The sequence below is a fragment of the Genypterus blacodes genome, unplaced genomic scaffold (assembly GCF_046128005.1).
Source record: "Genypterus blacodes isolate CSIRO-AG114 ecotype Tasmania unplaced genomic scaffold, CSIRO-AGI_Gbla_v1 ptg000214l_1, whole genome shotgun sequence".
In the NCBI taxonomy this organism is placed as follows: Eukaryota; Metazoa; Chordata; class Actinopteri; order Ophidiiformes; family Ophidiidae; genus Genypterus; species Genypterus blacodes.
Window position 1 is genome coordinate 2,497,486 of NW_027467013.1, and position 23,343 is coordinate 2,520,828.

A 23,343-nucleotide genomic window follows, 5' to 3' on the forward strand; every position below is an offset into this window, starting at 1 on the left:
ATGATATGTTTATTGAGAGGCTTTGGAATAGAAAAAAGTGGCTGCTGCTGGAATGTCACAACCATACACAAAAACATGGACATGATTTACCTTATCCACACACTCATACACACACCTCCACTCTCATCAGTCCAAAGAGGAAAAAACAAACAGCAATGCACAGGACTGGACAGAATCACAGATTTCTATACGTTCATTTCTACATGGAAAATTCAGTTACACACGCACACACACACATAGGCGAGGGAGAATTTAGGCACAGCAAAAGCAATAAGATTTGTATTTCAACCACACAAAATAGATCATGATAAAAATAAAGCCTTTAGCAGGTTTCATACCTCCTCCCGGGACCACGTGGACGGAGTGTTTACAGAGTAAGGAGTCGGCCCACGTGGCTTCATCTTCCTATAAACATATAGACATGTAGGATTGGCAGAACGTGGGATTGGAACATTTAATATAAATGTAATCCCAGGTAGATCAGAAGGGCCAGGGTTAGAGTATTTCAGTCTACATACAGCTCCACTGGGCAGCGGCCAGTAGTGACAACATATACAGTACGAGTAAATTACACACTCACACACACACACAACATCACAGACGGTTACTTCAGCATTTTTTGCTCTTTTTCTCTTGTTTGCAGTTCAAGTTCAGAAAGTTCCAGATGTTATCCGGCCTGTCTAGAACATTCCAGGATTACGCTAAATCTATAAAGAGATAATCATCAATAATTTAGCAGCCCTCCTATGAGCGCGGACACAGCGAGGAGACCCGAACACGCCCGCGCTGCGCTAGCTCTGCCCGTCCTCGTCTTTGGAAGACCTTGTGCTCTGACAGGAAAAGGCGGTCGGCCATGTTCTTCTCCTTCTCGGGTTCGAACGGTTTCGGAACATCGAGCGGCTTCTCTGGTAACGCCGACGTCTTCGGGAAGTAATACGCTGGTGTTTGGTTTGTTTGAGGGCAAAGCAGAGTTTGTGTACTTTCGCTTTGAAGATGCTCAGAAACCGACACATCATGCTGGAGTCAGTGATGCTATGCTAGAATTGTGATTCCATTTCGTTCCATTTCACTTTTTCACTTAAACTGCAAATGGATAGCTACGTTTACATGCATTGACCAATAATCGACCTCAGTATGATCATGGACATCTAAACACAAAATCATTTTTGAGCCTGTCAGGGTCGGGGTCAGTCGAGGTGAATGGATGTGCTTGAGTCTGCTTAACGTAAATGAGATTACAAATGGACAACACAGCTCTTGTGTAAACATCTTGGTTGGGCTGTATGCATGTAAACATAGCTAATGTGGGCAGATTAAGAGCTGTTCTGATTGGCAGGGTTCCATTGGGTGTTTACACATGAACAGCAGGAAAACCGTGATTTGTGCATCTCTTACATCGCTGACCTATACACCCATCCAGCACGTGTCATCATGAAGCGCCCTTAGCTGAGCTCGTTTGCTAGTCACGCTGTTGCTTTTGGTCATGCGGGAACAGGAAGTCACTATTACATACTGTATGGATTGGAAGGTCCCAAGATGGATTCGAACGGGATTGAGATCTGATTTCCCTCCTGGTGTCTGTATACCGGACTTGTTTCTGTGTGTGGGCAGCAGACTTCTGTCGCTTCTGTGCATATACGACTCAATCATGTTTTGCCTTTAATTGCAATATGGACAAATATTAAACATAACAAACGTATTTACACCCTTTGATGATTACAGCGCTCCATTTCTATTGTGAATCTGTGGCTCTGTGCTACCGACCAAATTAGCTACGACTCAGATATTATTGCTTCATGTACGCCGGATAATCAAGAATGCTGCACGGATTTAAAAGAAAGCTACACTGAAGGGAAGGACGAGATGTTTCTGTCTAAACCTCCTGTTAGTGTGAGATAAAAAGTCTTCATCACAGCAAAAATTATTCATCACAGTGGAGATGTCATTATGGTTCTCTCTCTCTCTCTCTCTCTCTCTCTCTCTCTCTCTCTCTCTCTCTCTCTCTCTCTCTCTCTCTCTCTCTCTCTCTCTCTCTCTCTCTCTCTGTGTTTACGTTTTCCTGCATGAGGGACAGACGTGTTTGTTTACCGTGTGCCTATTCAGATAAGCCAGGATGGTCAGCGAGAGTGTGTGTGTGTGTTGGCTCAGCAGATGGAGTTTGATTCTCACCACTGGGAAATCTCAATCCCACAATGCATTGGGAGCACGGCCAAATGAAGAAGAGGCGGCAGCATTAACAAACCGATCAGATGGACGAGGGCTCTTTCGCCTTCCGTCCCTCCAGGAGTGGACATTGTTGTCAAGGTAAATGGGATCCACGAGTGTCAATTGAACGCACACACACACACATACACACACACGGATGCGGCAAAAAGATTTAGGATTAAATCGGATCACAAAGGAAAGTGGGGTCAGAGTGAAGTGAGGGTTTGTCGTTCATCTTTCTCCTCTTTTTGCTTTTTGAAAAGATGGAGGACAAAAGCAGAGGGACTTAAGAGGATTCCTGTATGAAATCCTCCACGTCCTCATTTCAGATCACACGTCTTCCCAAATCACACAATCTGTCTGTGGGAACGTCTTAGCTCGGGCTGAGTCGGGAAGAGAGGAAACATCTTCACGAACACGGCATAATTTCACCTTTTTACAGACATCACACACGACCACTGTTGAGGATTCGGCACCTAGCCCACGAATGTGTGTGTGTGTGTGTGTGTGAGGGAGAAACGGCGATATCACATTTTCCAGAAGGTTTCATATACAGGACTCGATCAGCATGTAGGAATGTTTGCCTGTGAGTGTGTGTGTGTGTGTGTGTGTGTGTGTGTGTGTGTGTGTGTGTGTGTATGACAGGGTGTGACCGACACGAGGCTCCATGTTGAATTTGACATTTGTTAGAATTGAATTCTTCTCACATGTCTGAGGCGAACACGTTAACATTTCCCATGTGTATGAGCTGCAGTGAGAGATTCTATCACAGACGCCACCAAACACCGTCTGATTTAGAATGGAAGGACATTATTCCAGGATTTATTGCGAGAAATCAATTTTTTATAGGCCTCACTCCCTGTGTGTGTGTGTGTGTGTGTGTGTTTGGGTGTTTGGTTGTTGTTCACAGTGGAAATTAAAAAATGTCTTCCATTCCCTGTAGCCCTTCTTTGGCGGGTCTGGAAAGACAAAAACTGGGACTCTTGACCCCCAGATCATCCAATCACAGTCCAGCGGCTGAATGGCTAGATGTCCACAGAAACTGCGACTAACACCTGGTTGAGAGGATTGGATGGAGGTAAAAGGTGGAGGTGAGAGTGGATGGTTGCCAGCCCGGATCAGGGGTCTGATGTTTCAGCCTGCATTAGTCCTGTTAGTCCCCCTGTAGTCCCACGGGCTAGTGGAGGCCCAGCAGCCGCCGGCTGGCATCCCATAGGCTCAGCTGCAGATGAGGATCAAAGGTCGGCGGTGTTGTCATCTCTCTGCGGCCGTTGGCCCAGTAGCCCCCGCCGCAATCCCCCTCCAGGTCAGGGGACAGAGCGGCGTATAGCACGGTGGCAGCGCCCTGGGCAGGAGTCTGACAGAACACACACATAAACACACACACGTTCATTTTAGAGAGAAACAGGGAAACGACACCACAGGGAAATTTCTGTTTGTTTGTATGTGTGGATTGATGGTTGGAATGCTGTCTGGAGCGTAATTGGAGGCCTGAACAAAAGTGGAGGAGTTGGAAAAGTTTTGACATTTGAAGGCATTTCAATGTTATTAACTTTCAGCAGCAGAATCCAGAGTGACAACACGGATTCCTGCTGACCTGAGCTCATGTTGAGGAAATGAGGTCTGAATTATTCACAGTGACCTGCCAGGCCTACAGCCAAGGTTTGAGACTCACAAGACTCTCCTTCAAACGTGGGCAGCATCCTAATGTGTGTGTGTGTGTTAACAAACGTGTGTTAACGGCTGCTGTGGACAATATAAGGATGCATTTAAATATATATATAAGTGTTAGTCACATCCTTTTACACGTTCCCATCGTGGGTTTGAGTAATTAATGTGTTTAGTTTGTGCCTGGAGGCGACTTCCTGTGACAGAGATGCGCGCACACACACATACAGACACACACACACACTCATCTCCTTTTATTACATCCGACAAACTAACAATAGCTTGAGGCCAACGCTTCAAGCTATGGAATAAATATGTAAAAATAGTTTCGGCAGCACTTCCATGTTTAATGATGGAGGTGGATTGCGTGTGTGCTCGTGTGTGTAATGAATGTTTCCAATCAAACAGGACAGGAAAAGAACAAACGACTTGTTGTAGCCTGTTGGAACGTGGTTTTACCCTGAAAAGCAGGCGGGCGATGGCGCCCTGTATGGGGCGGAGGGGTGACCACAGGTGGCAGTAGAGAGCAGTGTCCACCATGCCAGGGTCCACGGCACAGGAAGTCACCGGGAAACCTCGATGCTGCAGCTCACGATGGAGGTGGGTGGAGAACAGGAGCAGTGCTAGTTTGCTGTGACAGTACGCGGCGTGGGCTGAGTAATGACGGCTGAGAGAGAGAGAGAGAGAGAGAGAGAGATATAGAGAGGCTTAATGAGGCATGCAACCGTAAATATACATCTGTCAGAGTGTGAGGACGCACGCCGCAATTTCCAGGGGAAATGACGTATGTGCGTAGGTTTGAATGAAGCTTCAGGAAACCTCGGGGTAGGACATGAGAACATAGACTAGAATTACATATACGTACATATAATCTACTGTAAAACTGAATCCCACACAATAATGGATGAGTGCCTGGAAATTGTGCTTTTAAAATGATCGTGTGTGTGTGTGTGTGTGTGTGTGTGTGTGTGTGTGTGTGTGTGTGTGTGTGTGTGTGTGTGTGTGTGTGTGTGTGTGTGTGTGTGTGTGTGTGTGTGTGTGTGTGTGTGTGTGTGTGTGTGTGTGTGTGTGTGGGCTGACCAGCTGTTTAAGTCATCCAGTCTGATCTCTCCGGCGGCGTGAGCGGATGAGGAGACGCTGACGACACGGGACAAGGGGCCGTGTTTCCCAGAATCCTTCAGTGCGTCTAGCAGCAACCAGGTCAGCAGAAAATGACCGAGATAGTTCACGCCCAAATGCTGCTCGAATCCGTCTTTAGTGCGGCCCTCAGGAACCAACATGACACCCGCTGACACACACATGTACAATGGCGTTGCCAGGAGCTCGTGTTATGCTTCATATTATGAGTGAAGTGTTTTTGTTACTCACCATTATTGACCAGGATGTTAAGCTGCAGGTCCCGCGCCTTAAAAGTTTGGACAAATTGACGGACAGACTGCAGAGACGCTAGGTCCAGCTCCTCAAACTCCACTGCAATGGACACACACACAATAGACCTATTGTAAAGGGATTATTTCTGCGAGTCATTTCAGCAGTGAGACATCAAAGCGTGTATTAATCATCTCTTACATTGGGCTCAGTGGATTCTTACGCTCAAGTACTGGCAGCGTTTCGTTCGTCTCGCTCCAAATTTAATACTTCCTCCTGAGCGCCATCAAAGCCTAACACGCCGTTATATCAGGTAGAACGTGTGATAAGGACACAACGGCCACGAGCTGTTAGCGCACGTGTGTGTGTGTGCGTACATGTAGAGTTCAATTACTCTGCGAATGAAAGGAAGCGAGGAGACTGAGGCCTGTGCGTGCCGGAGACACGTGAGAGGAGAGCGGCGAGTCCTTTAATGTTGACGCAGATGTTAAAGTGACGTAGAGAGTGTGAGACAGCTGCACTATAGGCAAACATCTGTCTGTAGGCAATACATAACCGTAAAAAGTTTTGTTCTAGCTGCTCCAAAGTGTTCCTGCCCGTGCTCACTTCCTGTCTACGCAGTGATACAGGTATGGATGAAAAATTCGAGTCGTCTTCGTCTTTCGATGTGTAGGAATGTTTTTGAGACAAAGAACAAGCTTGACCTTTTCTCTCACTCAGAACATTTCCATGCACAGGAGAAGTTCAGCACTCTGATCTGATCACAGCCATAAAATGATTTTTACTACATTGACCATCAACTTGTAGTTGCATAGGGAAATGGTTTGTTTTGAGCGGACACACAGTCGTTCTGCTGCCGAATGACCGCACTGCTGCTGCGTTGTCATCTGGGCTACCGCAGTATAACGTGAACACCTCGTTACACTGGGGCGGGTCAGATATAATGGAGGAAGACGGGAAGAAGAGAGGGAGAGGAAGGAGAGCTGATAGAGCCGATAAAGAAAAAGGCCAAAGTAACAGATGAGAGTGCAGCTGTCCCCGATAAAGGTCTGATGGCCGCCATATCTCGCAGCCATACCACGCATTCACACACAGCTGAGTGTGAGTGTGAGTGTGAGTGTGTGAGTGAGTGAGTGAGAGAGAGACACAGATAGGAGACAGAGGAAGAGAGGAAATGCAGTTAAGTGGTTAGAAAATTAGATTATGTGCATTTGATCATAGGTGTGTACTGTATATGTACCAGCTGAGGAAACTGTGTGTTTGTGTGTGTGTGTGTGTGTGTGTGTGTGTGTGTGTACTGGCTGTCAATCCCCTATTCTCTCCAGTCGGGTCCCTAAAGGCCGGGAACCTTTCAAATACTCCAGTCATATCTAGAAACCCCGCTGGGAGTGAGGAGGCACTGATCAACTGAGAGCCTCAATTAAGATCCCAGAGACACGTTCTGTTCCCGTGGAAACTCACAACACTTGATCTTCATATCAATTCTATACGTATTACTCATTTCTCTGCAGTACTGTAAATGAATCGATTTTGAGTTGAACAACAGAACGTGTCTTTGAGATCGATTGTCTGAACAACAATCGTATAATTTACTATAATATGCTGATTGTTGATTTAGCAAATTATGGACTCACACACACACACACACACACACACACACAGTCTACATCCTGGCTTTCTCCCGTTTCTCTATGGAAACTTCTCAAAGTAAATCAGGTAAAGCGATGAGGGACGACTGCCAACACTTTCTTATAATGAAACCCCCTTCTGCAACATCTATCTTCTAACCTGCCTTGACTAGATGATGATTAAACTGGATTACATTTTCAAATCTGATAGGAAAATGCATCACAGGTAAACAAGTCAAAATTCCTGGATAACTGATCTGGCATCGCTCAGAGCTTTGAAACCTCGGCAGTAAACACCTTGAACTTGGCAGCTGTGTTCTCATCAGAGCTCATGTGTCGACTCCAGATACATTCATAATTTACTTCAGATGTTACCGACTGTGTTTGAGGCTTCGGCTCATCATTTAATCTCCGCCGCTCGACTGGATTTCATGCATTTTCCGCTCTAAGTGATAAACAATAATAACAACAGCAGGAAAAAAGGGGCGATCTCAGCAGTTTGTGGACAGTGACAGCGGAGGATGGAAGCCTCCCTGGATATATCACCCTCTAAATAAGGCTGTTAACATGAGGGAACTGTCCTCTTTGAAATCTTATAAATGCCTCTTATGAGTTCAGACAAGATGGTGTAAATACTTCACCCGGCCCTCTAATGAATTGAAAGCGATCCGGTGTTTTCAGAGGATATTAGGATCTGGGCTCGGTGCCAGAGTGAGACCCAGCGCAGAGGCTTTTATTCAGCTGAAGAGGGAGGAGGAGGGAGGGAGAGAGGACCGAGATGGACCGAGCTTGTCCTGGTCCAGAGTCAAGACTGCTGCATATCTCAATCTGTTTATACACATAGAGGCTGTCTGCACCACGCAGATACACTGCACCAGGAATCACACACACACACACACACACACACACACACACACACACACACACACACACACACACACACACACACACACACACACACACACACACACACACACACACACACACACACACACACACACACACACACATTCCTGGTGACATTATGTGCTGGTACTGTGTGTGTGTGTTAAGATGCTTGGATGCAAACTCAAGGTCACTGTCTTTTGTCAACACAGAGCTGAGGTGCTGAATGCTGCGTGGAATGCAAATGAGGTTTAACAGAGTAGGTTTGCAGGAAAAAGAGCAGAAAATGTACCTAGGCTGCGAGCAGCACACATGCATACACACACATATTTTAACCTATGATTGTGGTTTGAGGCAAAACAAGTGCACCATGACGAAGGTTAGTGGACAGACAGGGCTGCCTGTGGCAAAAACACAGAAATATCTTATATCCTCTTCTGTGTGTGTGTGTGTCACATTTGTAATTTAAAACAAAACGCTTTAAGCCTCATTGCCTAAAGCGCACTTGTTGTCTGAAGTCATTAGTGCATTTCCCCTGGATGTGCTGTTTAGCTTATGAAGCAATCCACTGCAGCATTAAGGCAAGTGGGGGGCAAACACACACAAGCACACACACTCCAACGAATACACACAGTTCCTTCCACATCTAAAGGATGCTCTAACTGGTCCCGGGTGCCCAGTTTGAGAACCACTGGCCTAGTCTAATGAATAAGTGCGGCTTCCCTTTTCTCTTTCTCATAAAAGCCAAACGTGGAGAAACGAGGCGTCGGAGCCAAAAGGCTGTTTGGACAGAGACGTCTAAAGCTGTCGCCTCACATACTAATGACAACCCATTACCTTATCATTCAGCACACACACACACTCACACACTCACATACGCAGAGTGCAAAGGCATCTGGCTACAGACGCGTCCCTTGTCCCCTATGCCTCAGCGCCCGCCAATTACAAAAGAAGTAATCAATTCCGCCGCGGCCTCGTCTTGGGAAATCGACTCGGATGACACCGTCTACATGGCCGCCGTCTGTGTAGCTGACAGCTTTACACGCAGGCGGGGATCCTGCCGCCGCCGCAAGGGCACTACAGAGCAACGCTACAGAGCAACGCTACAGAGCAACGCTACAGAGCAACGCTACATTTAATACACTGAGCACAGCGTGGCGTCCGCTCCATCACTCAGCACCTTCATATGCACTATGATCATACTGAGGTTTACCTTCATACGGTTAAAGTGATAAAGCTTTAGTTTGTGAGGAATCTGTGTGATTTAAAGGTTTTCCTCTCTTTACACTGACCTGAAATTAAACGCTGGGGTTAAAGCTGCAATTTCTGAAAAGTCTTAACCATCAATTGCGGAACAATTTCCACATTTGCTATAAATCAGCACACACACACGTCATATAGAAGCCAGAGAGCCGAGGCAGAGTGAGGGATGACTTACGGGGCTTTGAAGTCATAAGAGAGCGGAGGGGTTTATGGTGCTGTGAAGGTCAGGAAGGTGCAGAGAGCAGAGGGAGCTTCACTCATAAATCTATACACCCTTATCACCTGTCTCCTTGTCTCCTCTGAGTCCTCTGCACTCCTCCTCTTACTCCACATCCTCCTCTTTATTTCCTAATATTTGTACATCTGTGTCCTCCTCCCCCCGTGTAGCTCCCTCCCTCTCTCCACCCCTCTCTCTCTCTCTGGTCACCTGTCTATACCTTCCCCTCTCCCTCTTTCTGCATCCTTTCCTTAACATTCACTTGACCTCCCCTCTCCCCCCCACTCCCACCTGCTCCTCCTCATAGCCATTTTATTTTCCCTGCATCTCTTCTTGCTCCTCCTCTGCTCCTCACAGCGATACATTAATGTATGTGCGCTAAAGGCTGAGACAACAAGCCTAGGGGATACACTGCAGCTCTGCCCTTTATCTTCAAACAAAACCAGGAGCTAACGTGTGTGTGTGCCTGCGTGCGTGCGTGCGTGTGTGTGTGCTCAGTTCTGTTGGCCGTGTTACCTTTGGCCTCGCTGTGCTCTTCTGAGATCCTTTTGATGGCTGCCAGACCCTCCTGCTCATCCCTGCCAGCTGAAAGAGAAACACACAAACATACAGATGTAAACATGTACATCACAATTCACACAGCCTTCCATATGCTGCCTCAATATGCTGAGATCAGAGCGGAACAGCTGCACGTTACTCTGCTCAAATCATAAACCAGACCCGGTGGATTAAAGGTACAACACAATATTGATTAATAAAAGTGTCACATTGATCATTTTCTGTCATTTTCTTTGTTTCAGGCTGAAGCGTGTTGGCCATCGCTCCTGATGATGAGGAAACGCCTTCATCGCCAAGGTCAGTATATTCAGAGCTCCTTATCAACGTCACGCTTTATGACAGCAACGTTTTATTTTACACTAAGTGGAATTCACTCAAGTGTCAGAATGTAAAGTAAACTCACGCTGACTCATTCACGGGTTCTTCTCAAAGTCACAAATACTTTTTAACGGATTGCTCCATCAACGCCCATTTACGGTAAACACACAATAGACGTACACAACTTTAATGTTTGCGATCGCATATTGACACACACACACAAACAAACATCAAACGTACACACTCTAATCTTGGGATTATCACAGGGGCCGTTTCAAGGGCGCGGCATCGTTTACCCTCATGCACCACAGCTCACACAGGCATCTCTTCAGGGCGACACACACACGCACACACACACACACAAACACACTCCAGACACGCTCAAACACACGATGGTAATAAACGCTGTTGTTTTCTGTTCATGCATATCATTAAATACACATTTCTGCACAATCACTTTGGGGCCAAACGTTTGCATTCGAAAAAGCCACTGATTAAAGATGAGCCCTGAGGAAACAATTTGCCTATGAAATATTTTGGGATTGCGTGTGTGTATGTGTGTGTGTGTGTTTGGGGCGATGAATATAAAACATGTAACCTAATTAATTCATTGAAATAATCCTGCTGCTGAAAAATGAATAACTTGACACTGTCAGGCTATAAACGTCTTAACGTAAAGATGTGGAGGGTGATAGTCAGGATAATCGGCCTCAGTGTGGCTTTAGAAAATGTCAAACTGAGATGAACGAGCCTGCAAGCAACATTTACAAGCAATATTACGTTGTAACTTTTGGAGACGGTGCTCTGTTGTTGGGTGTGTGAGCAGGAAAGAAGCTGGGATGTATAAACTTCTACACACTCGCTTGATTTCTATTTTTACAGAAAGTAGGAAAAACTTATTTGGATCAGCACAGGCAGATTCCCCCGCAGCCATCATCAAAGATTCTCTCTGTTCCCATGAAAACATTTAGAAGTGCTAAATTCAAAACTCAAAGCGACTCCAAAGCGTTCTGAAGTGGGAAAAACCTTCTCTTCCCCCCGGTGCTCGCCGGCGGCAAAACTCAAACCGTAAACCTCCTCCCGCTCCCACTCGGCCTGAAATATGCATCGGCTCCTCTACAGAGAGAAATCCACTCGCATCCTCACTTCAACAGTGAACTCAAGAGGTGAGGATCTCCGTGGAGGATGAACACTAAGAGGCCAATACCTATGGGATTATCTGAGACTACAACAGACACTTAGCAAAGTTCTTCATGTATTGATTCTGTGCTGGTGCGTGTGTGTGTGTGTGTGTGTTAATGTTGCGCTCGTGCCGTCTCAGAGGATAATCTGGCATTGACTTTGATGCGCAGAATGAATGAATCGGAGTCTTCTGAAGAGTTTCCAAGCCCTTGAAGCAAATGGAAAAAATGTAGATTGACCCCGGCTGCCTGTAGATGGCCGCTTGCCGGCTCAAACGCCTGTCATCTCCTCGTGTGTGTGTCTGTCTGATGCCTCCGTGTGCGCAGCTACAATCGACTGCAACCTGCTGTTATATCAATAGGTAAAAAGTGCAGGTGTAGAGAGTTCCCTCTGGTTTGTCCCTCGCCGTACGATGATAGTTAAAGAGATTTAAGTCACGGTAATAGTGACGTAAGATGTGGTTAAGCATGGCGGGTTGTGCGATTCTGACGGCTGAATTTGTTTGTCATTAAGCACTGAGCTGCATGTGGTTTGGTAATCAAGCGCTCATTTAGTTATCCTTTGTTTTGCAGTGAGATTGGGGTCCCGACTCGTGCCTGCAGGATGAACCCAGGCTGTGTGTTTACACCGTGCATCAGCATCTGCTCTCAGTGTGCGGTAACGTCATCCACAGACGGAGAGACGATCACGGGACTTGCATGTACGTACACACGAACACGCCTCTTGGTTATGACCTGCGTTGGGTCTCACTGGTCCATTAAAGTGCATCCTTCCCCCTCGCCTTGAAACACTCATCAATCATTCATTCGATAAATTTAATGATTGGGCTGTGGCTGTCTGCGTTTGAGCGACAGGTCCCCATTCACAGTCAGATTGGGGTGACAGGGCGACGTCTACACCTCCTGGGGACATCTCATGAATGACTGTGTCCCCGCTGTACCTAATGCATTCACACCTGACTGGCTGCAACAGAGATTCAATCACAACGCGAACGTGACCACATAGCCTCTGTACGAGCTCAGCCAGGTTGCTTACAGATCCCATCACAACGGATTGAGATAGAGACTGAGGAAGGCAGAGAGAGAGTCTTGTTTTATTGACAAACTTAAGTAAAGGAGCAGCAGTGGATCCATACTCATCCTCATACGTGATTTACTTTGTAGCCATACCAACAATCAAAGGTTACCAAGCCTCCAACAGGTTGACTGTGCTCCTCTACCCTTTAACTGTAACAGGTGTCATAAAAATATTAATTTACTCTATTTATATGTTGTTTATTCTACTTCTGAGTTGATAATTCTAACATGAAAACACTGCTGCGATGCCCTTGGGGAGACAACAATAAAATCAAATATGCAGGATATAATGAGATTTAACTGGGATTCCTCCACAGATGGTATTCCAGATTCTTCAAACCTGGCAACACGCGTAAAATATCACATCCCTTAAGGTCGGCGGAGAAACTTTGTGTTACACTATTCAATACAGCGCACATCTGGACATGAGCCCCTCCGTAGAGACACAGCACAGGAGAGCGACCTCTAGTGGGCAGGACCGGACAGTTTACGCACGCACGCACGCGCACACACACACACACACACACACACACACACACACACACACACACACACACACACACACACACACACACACACACACACACACACACACACACACACACCTAAAGGCCAGGAAACACAGCTGTGAGGATCAGAACGTCTGTATCTGAGACAGAGGTTCAGTGTTGTGGCAGATTGTAGAAACCTTTCCTGACAAGTGGAGGAGTGAGCAGAAGTCGGTGTGGTGATGAAGATGTATACAGTTATATGTCATGGACTGGTAACCAAGTTAAAATGAAAGCCAAATCCATAAGTTGCAGACTATTTAGAGAGTAGAGCGTGATTCTGTTATCTCAGTGGGCACAGCAGAAATCAAATCAAGCTGTCATGGAAGCGCCCGGCTGAGGAGATCCTAATGGCTGTCAGCTCAGCCAACACACTCCTGGAGCCCTCCAGAGAACCAAACATGACAATTAAATCACTATGATACTCTGTGCCATTACAGTAGAACTAGGATACCATCTCGGGCTACAGCTTGTCTATCTGATGCTGCCTGGCGATCAGCGATGGAAGACGAATGACAGGGCACAGAGGGTCTTACACCGGCAGAATGCTCAAATGGTGTGTGAAGGAGCTGCGCTGTACATACTGGAGCAGGAGGCTCCGGGGATACAGCACGAGTGAGGTGATCATTGTCATAAGCAGTTAGCAGACAGCACTTCAAGTCCTACCGTCGCACGCTTCACTATGCCAACCTAATGAGACATGATATGAAGGGAAGTCGGGGGGAAAAAAAGAGCAAAATAGCCGCTCTCGCTCCAGGATTTCCAGTGATGTGCCCGAAAAAATTACAGCCACGGTTAACGAGGCAGTGAGAAAGGAGGAAGAAGGGATCCAAAACACTTATTGTCAATCTAGGGTTCGTCCTTGCGTCATTATGAGCTCTGGGTTAACGTCCAGACTGTGAGGAGACCACGGGGCAGACCCAGAATATCTGGCCTCGGAACATCTTAGGATCCCCCACAAGGAGGTGAAGGACGTCGCAAGGGTGAAGGACATCTGGGATACTTTGCTTAGCACGATCCAGACATAAAACCGCATTGACCAGTTCTTATTTATTTGCAGTCCTTTGACTCGTCTTATTAGGAGTTTGTAAGAAGCTTTTTGCTCCATGAATGTAACCATCACGCCATCAGCACGGCTTGTATCATACACAGTTTCCTGTGATTGCATCGGCTGTTCCGGTCTTTTCAAGCCGTCTCCTCACTTTGCCGTACAGCATTTCTCATCTCCCAACAAAATAAATATTCCTAACAAATGAGCGTCACGCCCTTTAGCAGTGCTTGTTTTATGCGGAAAAAAAGCCCCTGATAATCTTGAATCTGCATTTAAGAGCCGCTTTGATAACTAACGTCATTTATATCCCAGCAGACCTCAAAAAGTCTTCTCACGATGAAAACAAACTGCTTTGATGTTATCCCAAGCCTTAAGATGGATCATCGTGGGTGTCAAGAGGCGTCTGAATGTGCTTTCGACTCAATGATACTAATTAAGGATCTGTGACAGCTACAGGCTTTAAAATAGGCACACATGGGGCCTGCCACTGCAGAACCAAGGCTTTGTTCAGTTTACAGTATACTGGTATACTTAAGGGGATCTCTTGCCTCTATGGTATCTCAGCAGGAATCTGACCACTAACCTGGACTCAGGGCGGCAATCACTTATCTATATACTTATCCTGAACATCCAGAGCAGAGGAACCCATCATTACTATTGCATGACGTGGAGGCAAGATATTCAAGTACTTGATATTCAAGTCGAGTTTTGGAGTGAAGTTTCAGAAAGTTACCAAACTTATCACGCTGTATTAAAGAAGAAATATAACTTTGAAGAAATTTCAAGGGAAACTGGGGCATGGAATTGGGGTACAGAAGAGGGCAACTGGGGCTGGAGCATCGGTACATGGCAGCACTGACATAGGAAGGTGTGTGTAAGGCCCCATTTAGTATCTAGGCAGAGATTCATTTAAAGTTGGAAGAAAAGTAGAGAAATAGAAACTGATTGATACTGCATATTAAACTGTGACACCCTGACCATTATCAAACATACTCCATATTCTTTCTTTGTCTTATTTTTGAATGTTGTATGTATTCTTTGAAAGATTGAGGAGATCATTAAGGGAACATTTGTCTGTCATGTGACCCTGTAGCATCTGTCCCTTCTCCTATTTGCATGTCAGTGTTGCGAGTGTTTGATACTGTACCTATGATAACGTGGGCCCCCAGGCTGGCCATGTGGCGGACCACCTCATAGCCGATTCCCCTGACTCCTCCTGTCACTATGGCAACCTTGCCATCTTGTCTGGGCATCACTAGCAGAGGCAGAAGAGGGTAGACAGATAGCAGAGAGAATGTCATTCAATAAGATAAGGAAGCTGCTTTACATCCCCTCTCAAAAGACACAACTCTATTTTAACATGAGAGAGGTCCTTGTGTTCATTAGATCTGTTTGTGATACTCAAGTTTACAGTGAATGGACAGGATTTCATTCAGGACTTTTTATTTTCTTCAGGAATGTGAGCTTGTGGCACAATAACAAACATTTCTTTAAGCTATATTAAATTTCAGTCAGAGCTGATGGCTCATTGAAAAAATCTAAAATAAATATATTATTATATTCCTATAGCATTCCTTTATGAATGGCATGACCTTTATTTCTCTGTAGTAAGTACAGTGGGTACCATTCATCTGCTTATCGACCAGAAAACTGAACTTTTGCCTCCATAAATAAATAAATAACAGCTTTGTATTTCTCTGATATATGCCTGTTGTAAGGTTCTGTGAAATGCATATGAATGAGCAGTAATTAACTGAACTTCAGCTGAGGTCAGTGCTTCTGTCACAACAACTTCATTACATTAGTAAGGTTATACACAACAACAGCAAACCCAAAGACCCATGAACACGTTATTTGTGCTGGGTGAGAAGATTTAATATATACAGTTTCCATACAACGCTCTTTACAATGCTGATTCTCTTTTTTTCTTCTTCAAAATGTTACATTATCTATCTAATAACCGTGGCACTGCTGCTTATCTGGAAAATGTAATCATATGAATGTAATTGGTAATTTACCATTTTCATCAGTGTGTCATAATCAGATAATGTAATGATATATTGCCACCTGGTGCAAAATATCTTATCTACATTAAGTAAAACACACAATACTGCAATGGAGGAAAGGTGAAGTCACTTTACCACTTACAGTAATAAAAAGCAGAGGCAAATATAAATATCATTAAGGCTGTCACCATTAATCCACTGAAAAGCAGAACTTGATTATAAACCTTTACGTAAAAATCACGTAATATTTTATCGATTATTGCTAGGTTACAAGATAAAGAAAACCTGTTCACAACATGTGGGTCTTAAAGAAATAATTGGAAGTGTGTACTTTAGATTTATCTTGTCTATTAGGACACAAACTCTGATAGACGCTCAGAGTAAGCTTATACGATACAATTATCAATTATCATCATCTTCTCTTGGGTCATTAAAAACAAGAAGAAGGCATTAATAGTTTGGCAACAATATGTGCAGCCAGAGAGGAATGCGTAACTGATGCGCAATACTGATTCGCGTCATTGCACCTTTAAAACTAACTGCATCGTATATCCGACACAAATAAATACAAGAATATGGAGTCATTGGTAAGTAAACACGCGTGGAAAACGTTCTCACAACCACATTACACATTTTAACTCTCTTCGGGATAATTCGGCACTTAAAGCCACCACAACGACGTTTAGTTCTACCGTAACTCTGCTGTCAGAGATCCGCGCCGTTAGCTAGCGTCCCTGCACAGACACAGGCAGTACATAACACATGAGCAAGACAGCAAACTGACCCGGCAGCCTGAAAGCTTTGCTGAACAGCTGAACCAGCAGAACCCTCAAGCCGAGCAGGTAAAGCTTAATCACCGGCAGAACACAAGATAAGACGGACACCATCCCTGCATGCGTCTCCTCCGAAACTGACAGACGGAGGAGCAGCGCTGGTGTTCCGTATTCACGAGTGTCCGTGTTAACCGGTGACTTGACTGGTGTTGCAAATAGGAAGCGGCCGTTTCATAGTGAAAAGCTCAGAGTGCATTTTCCTCTGCAAACCACCTTAACGTTACGTGTAATTTAACAGATTTTATATGTATTTACATTTGTATTATCGCTTTGTATCGCTGTACAAAGTTTAAACATTGTTTTTTCGCAGTTGTAATTATACTGGATATGTCACCAATTAATGTTTACGAATCTGTGACGCAGAAACTCTCGGGACGCGTTCCAATATGAAGTCGTCCCTGACCTTTCCCCTTCTCCTGGATGTGGCCCATCACAGTACTGGAGGAAAGAGACTCTCTCTCGGCAGACATCTCGACGTGTAAGGTACAATTATATCTAAAAATGTTTTAGCATGATCATTATTATTTTTTGTCCAGTTATTCTCCACACTGACTTCTTCCTTTATCCTTCCCATATCACAATATGAATGTCGAACTTAAGAAAGCAACCAGACAAATGATTCTCATTCTCTTTTCAATTATGAACCTAAGCAACACAGAAATCATCTTGCCGTTTAATTACCAGGAAGCGCATTCACATTCAGCCTAATTTGAGTAAGGACTTTACTCGAGACGTCCTAATTAACTAATGGCTGCGACAAATCCACCAGATAGATGACCTTGAAACTAAATTGATCTGTAGCAGCCAGTTGTTCCTTATTAGGAGCCGGTGGAGAAGATGGTGTCTTGTCACTGCTGCTGGGCCGCTTGATGTGCCGTATGAGCTATCTCTGTACACACAGCACAGTGCTCCCTTTAGCTCGCTGATGATCTCATTAACTGCAGACTGCCGGGGTCACACACACAATAAAAGCAACACGGGAAAACGCACTAGTTGGGAGCTATGATTTCCCAAGATAGGCTTTAGGAAGATGTTTCTGTTGCGCCTGTCTGCAGGAGAAGTCGTCTCATTAGGCGCTCAGCTTTGACAGATTGGTAGATTTTTTTTGCTTTGGCCCTCCTGGGATCATTTTGTTTTTGTACACCTGTCTGTTCTCCCTTAGGCTCCTGCAATAATCAGTAGAGTACTGCACAATGTGGAAATTCTTCGGAAATCCTGCAATTTGAGTGCATGAGCCCAATTTAAACACTAATTAAAGCTTCACTCCTAATTGAGTAATCGAGAAAAAAAAGACCTTTCCAAACACTTTAAATGTGTGGGACTGGTTAGGATGGTTCATCTCTGAGACGATTAACCTCATGATTGCTGATACCAAAGTAGTTTCTGATTTCTTCTGACCTTTCTAGAGAAGTACATGTATTCTAAAGTGCATATTAGAGACGGGCAGTCCTCTCTTCATTGGCTCAGTCCTCTGTGCAGATTTTAAAATATCATCCTCTGGTTGCACAGCTTTAGTGACAGAGTGAAATAATCTCCCTCTCGCACAGGGAAGCTACTGACACTTCATGTCACGCACCATGACTTCAATCAATACCACTTCATCCTGCTGTCCCCTGGCCTGCATATGCAGCGTACACACACTGACACACTGGACCTTTTCACTCAGCGAATACAGTACACAGTCACACATTTACCACTTTCAGATTTGTGGATCTACACCTGTCAGGATGACTTTAGTCCTCAGCGTGGCAATGGACAACAAGGATTCTGAAGCATTTCAGTTGTAAATTCCATTACTAAAAGCCAACTACTACCTTTACAGACATGTTAGAGTGAATGATGGGCTCAGACATTATAAAGACAAAGAGCAGCCAGTAAAGCCTGACAAGATTTACAATGATGAGACCTGCTTGTAAATATATTATTGGCTTTTATGAAATTAACTAATTTGATGAAATGAATTGATCCACCCGTCTTTGAGCAAGGCACGCCCTCCCTCAAACGCTCCGGTGGCTGAATGAGTAATGTGTGACTGTGACCGCAGAGATTGATTAAAAAGAGCAAATTTCTCATTCAACCTTTTCATATTGGAGTGTTTATTTTAGTGTTATAGAAATGGAAGGACATCTGCACCGAGTCAGGTCCCATCAGATGGGAGGTTTAATGCTCATGGAGAACAATAAATCAGATCTAGATGTAAAGCCTGTGTGACAGAGTGAACTCATAAAGGACAGTCACTTAATGTGCAACCGCTTCTGTCGTCACATACGTGTGCTTTTACTCATTGTACTCTTAAGTATTACATCATTCATTTGATACACATTATGAAAAACGTGTAATAATTCATATTTCATGTAAATAAGAAATATGACCGAAAGCCAAAAGCATGATGAATGTACTCAGCAGATATAATGGAAATTGTAGATGATCAGATATCTTGTGTGTAAAGCTGGCAGGTGGCCTAAGGGTGGCGCTAGAGGAAAGCTCATGGGGCGTTCATTAAAGAAAGTGTTCATCCTACAGGGAGCAGGAAATATTTGCCTTCCAAATCTGATATGAACATGCAAGGCGTTTTGCTGGTGAACCAACTAAAGTCAGACGATGATCTAAATATTAAGGTTCAACCTCTGGGGACAATGATGATCATCATAATCATTTTAATGGAGATCTTGTTGCTATTGTTACACAAACTGGATGTGTTAGTGTCTTTTCCGTTACACAGCAGCGGCTCAGCCTGTCCTCTCCCACAGTGACAGCCAAGGAAAAAGACATCACACAATCAGACAGGACGTTTGATATGAGAAGATAATAAAGTAACGCCGTGTACTTGATACCACCAATAGAACAGTCAGTCCTTTGGTCTAACAGGACAGCTCTCAGACGTTTATGTCCACTTTGTCTCTGCCTTAGGGGAATTATAATTACCGTATCAGTTTCTGCCGTGGCCACAACGCAGTAGGGTCGAGCCAGAAAGGCCAGCAGCTCGCCCCAGTCAAAGTCTGCTTAGAAGGCAGCTTAATGAGCAGCAGCACCATGAGGCTGTGTCAGTACAGCTGCTCTGATAGAGGCTGTGTCAGTGTGTGTGTGTGTGTGTGTACAGAATGTACGACGCAAGCTGATGGGATGCGTGTGTGTGTGTGAGTGCATGTTCATGAGATGTTGAGGGTCAGTGATGCGGGCCGGCCTGCTATTGTTTAGAGGAAATCGCATCTCACGCATGACTGTGGCTTTATTTGGGATGATGGGGCATCTGGGAGATCATCTTACAAATATAGACACACACACACACACACACACATCCGAGGGTAGGCAACAGGAGATGACAGGAGGACATGTGATGTTAACATGTGAACAGCATCAGAAGAGCTCAGATCAACAGTCGCCCACTGTCTTCTTTGATATGGACTGATTTATAGAAGTCTCTCTCTCTCTCTCTCTCTCTCTCTTTCTCTCTCTCCCTCTCTCTCTCTCCCTCTCCCTCTCCCTCTCTCTCTCCCTCACAAACACTGTCTGTCTGTCTCACTGTGTGTGTGTGTGTGTGTGAATGCTGCCATTTTATTTCATATATCACATTCCTAATAAAAAGGTAATGTGGATTTTTGTTTGTTGTTTAAGCAAAGTGTGAGGATAATAGATTTAAATTGGAATGTTCTTTGGCTCAGTTGTTTGATCCCCTTTGTGTCTCTCAGCAGAGGGCAGGTGAGGGTGAGGCGTCATATTGTGAATTTTTCATGTACAATGTCGGCTCCAGTGCTCCGGTGGAAACCAAGTCTGGGGCCGGCTTTTTTTGTTGGTAACACTGTCAGCTTGATCTCTATTAAAGACATTAAACCCACTCACAAACATATGGGCAGTTTAGAGGGAATAACCTGTTGACGAAATCTAAGAATGGAGGTTCAGAAAATCTCATTCCACCAGTTAAATATGAGAAGAATGCTGCTGATGCTCCAGCTATTAAAGCTGTGAAGTGGATCGTACTTAAGACACATTTTGGTTCGTAGGTTTCACTTACTGAAGTAAATAAGTAATAAGTTTGGTCTTATTATGCCGATAAAAGCAAATACAACATTTCTCATTACTGACCTCAGGGAGCGGTGCAGGAGCAGAGGGAGGATCATTTGATGGCACCAATTAAGTCCATCATTAACACACACACACACACACACACACGCACACAGAGGGGGGCCGGGGTATTTAGCACATTTAACTCTCAGGCTGTGTGTGTGTGTGTGTGTGTGTGTGTGTGTGTGTGTGTGTGTGTGTGTGTGTGTGTGTGTGTGTGTGTGTGTGTGTGTGTGTGTGTGTGCGCGCGTGCGCGTGCGTGCGTGCACGTACCTGTTTGCGCGTGTGTGTGTGTTTTTAACTTCTGTCTGAAAACTGTTGGCACTGATATAGAAAGGAAAGGATTGCACTTCTGCAAGGCTGACAGGCAGTGTGTGTGTGTGTGTGTACGCAGTCCCGCCGCCAGACAATCCCGCAATTCGCCGCCAAGCTACCCGAGTGCGCCAGCGTTGGTCGACAATTGTATCACAGAGGCGTCGCAGCCAGGAGAGCGTAGAGTACTGTAGAGCTTTTGGAGAGCAGACTTGTTGAAGCCTGGCAGCTTCCTGCGTCCCTGTGCGATGTTTCCTGTTTCCTCCAGCTTCATAAAACAATAAAGGTTTCTTCTTCAGTCAGGCACATCCGATCACATCGTTTTTGGAAAAGGACTGTGCTTACACAGTAATCAATCAAATTGGTAGACGCTTCTCCTCAATATCATAGATTGTGCTTCACAGATGCAGCAGTAAGTTCATGTCTAGATTACAGCCCTGGGTTGTCTATGCTCCACAGTATTGATTGATTGATTGATGGATTGGTCTCTTATCTAAGGAATTGTTAATGGTTGCTTGGGTTCGGAGTCCATTACCACAGCTGTATCACATCTTTACTCCACAGGGAAGAGGAACGAGGTGGAGAGGGGCTCGCGTGCATTCCCTTGCATGTGTGTGTGTATGAGTGTGTATGGATGCTTGGACACAGCAGACACGCATCACCTCGGCCCCACCGCTGTCAAGCCAAACTGACATAAACAGCCCTAGGCGGCCCTATCAGAGATGGACTTTACATAATGGCTGAGTCACTCACAATCTATTTTTATGACTTTGAGGTGTGTGTGTGTATGTGTATGTGTATGTGTGTGTGTGTGTGTGTGTTCCAGTGTTTCCGTCTTTTTGAGACAATTTAGACATTCAGAATGAGGGCAGTTTGTGATATGAGGTGTCTCGGCTAAGGTTGAGGTGTGTGTGTGTGTGTGTGTGTGTGTGTGTGTGTGGAGGCTCAGAGCCGCTGTGGTAAATAAATGATTGGTGAATGAACTGAGGGGGAGTTAATGTTTATAATAATGTCGGTAAATAAGGTTTTGATGTTTTAATACCGGGCAGTGTGAGTGAAAACGAGGCCCCAATATAAAACACCTCCACTCTGCCTCCAGCCTGAATAATTTACCTCCACCGCTGCATTTCTCAGGACCTGGATCTTGATCGAAATTTGTTCTGTCGAGGTGTATGAACAACTGAAGGGGCTGAGGGTCATTTACAACGCAGAAACACACACACACACACACACACACACACACACACACACACACACACACACACACACACACCAGGCACCGGGTTTAATGTGGACGCTTGTATTAGGCACTGGGTGGAGGAGGAAAACAAGTCTACGTCTTTGTTATCGCAGTAAAAGGTTGAGATATGAGAAATAAAGATGTTTTTCACACTTTCCTCACACGCACACACGCGCAGGCACACACACACACACACACACACACACACACAGGCACGCATCTTAGCCACACTACTTAAACTTTTATTGCAGCCATTAAAAGCTCATGCTTCACTTCAGTGTATATTCATTTATTTAATGAAGGAATCATTTCTCTTTAACTTGACTAAATTGCAGCCGTTCATGCGCATACAAACACAAACACACACACACACACACACACACACACACACACCTGTCTCCTACGCTGAGCTCTCCCTGCTCCAATTTTTTTTCATCTGTCATTCTGGAGCATATCAGCGTTTAACCCCCTCCCACGCTGACACACACGCACACACGCACACACGCACACACGCACACACGCCTTTCCTCCTTAACAAACTGCACACCTGACCAATCAAACACGGCTTCTTCCTTTTTTTCATTCTTACCACCTTACCCCCCCCCCCCCACACACACACACACACACACACACACACACACACTTGAGCCATCACACACACACACACACACACACACACACACACACCCACCCACACACACACACAAGCATGCAGACAGACACAATCCAGGGCACATATTTAAACGGACAGACACAGACAGCTGGAGGAGTTGTCATACACACCTCTTTGCTCTCGCTCGCTCGCTCTCCCTCACTCCCTCTTCTCTTCCACACTGGGCACAGATTGAGTCGGAACAGCATTTGTATGTATGTGTGTGTGTGTGTGATGTGTTGAGGGCAGCAGAGGGTGTGTGTACAGTTAC

At 45.1% G+C, this 23,343-nt stretch overlaps 2 protein-coding genes across 3 annotated transcripts in view; one reads left to right on the forward strand and one right to left on the reverse strand.

Annotated features, from left to right (window-relative positions):
- LOC143015935 (polyprenol dehydrogenase-like) lies at positions 1-16,949 on the reverse strand. 2 transcript variants are annotated; one of them, XM_076170100.1, is made up of 8 exons: positions 16,758-16,949; positions 15,115-15,222; positions 9,751-9,819; positions 5,242-5,343; positions 4,954-5,161; positions 4,333-4,540; positions 2,054-3,562; positions 1-1,985 (listed from the first exon to the last, which is right to left on the reverse strand). In XM_076170100.1, the coding sequence occupies exons 1-7, from the start codon at positions 16,858-16,860 to the stop codon at positions 3,383-3,385; spliced, it is 978 nt and encodes a 325-aa protein (XP_076026215.1). In that variant the 5' UTR covers positions 16,861-16,949; the 3' UTR covers positions 1-1,985; positions 2,054-3,382. The 2 variants fall into 2 exon arrangements, with proteins under 2 accessions (XP_076026215.1, XP_076026216.1); XM_076170101.1 differs by having other exon boundaries at positions 1-1,989.
- Positions 16,519-23,343, forward strand: part of znf148 (zinc finger protein 148) — an 18,694-nt gene continuing 11,869 nt past the window's right edge. Inside the window, exons 1-2 of the mRNA XM_076170098.1 lie at positions 16,519-16,560; positions 17,170-17,289. The gene's annotated coding sequence lies outside the window, so the exon portion shown is untranslated. The remainder of the gene's footprint in view (positions 16,561-17,169; positions 17,290-23,343) is intronic.

Bases quoted from the DNA above. Each gene is read 5' to 3' on its own strand.
- LOC143015935 (XM_076170100.1), bottom strand. From the start codon at position 16,860: ATGGTGTCCGTCTTATCTTGTGTTCTGCCGGTGATTAAGCTTTACCTG. The intron at 15,223-16,757 runs GTCAGTTTGCTG...TGCCTCTGCTAG, and splicing joins CAAAGCTTTCAGGCTGCCGG to TGATGCCCAGACAAGATGGC. The intron at 4,541-4,953 runs GTCAGCCCACAC...TCTCTCTCTCAG, and splicing joins CTGGATGACTTAAACAGCTG to CCGTCATTACTCAGCCCACG.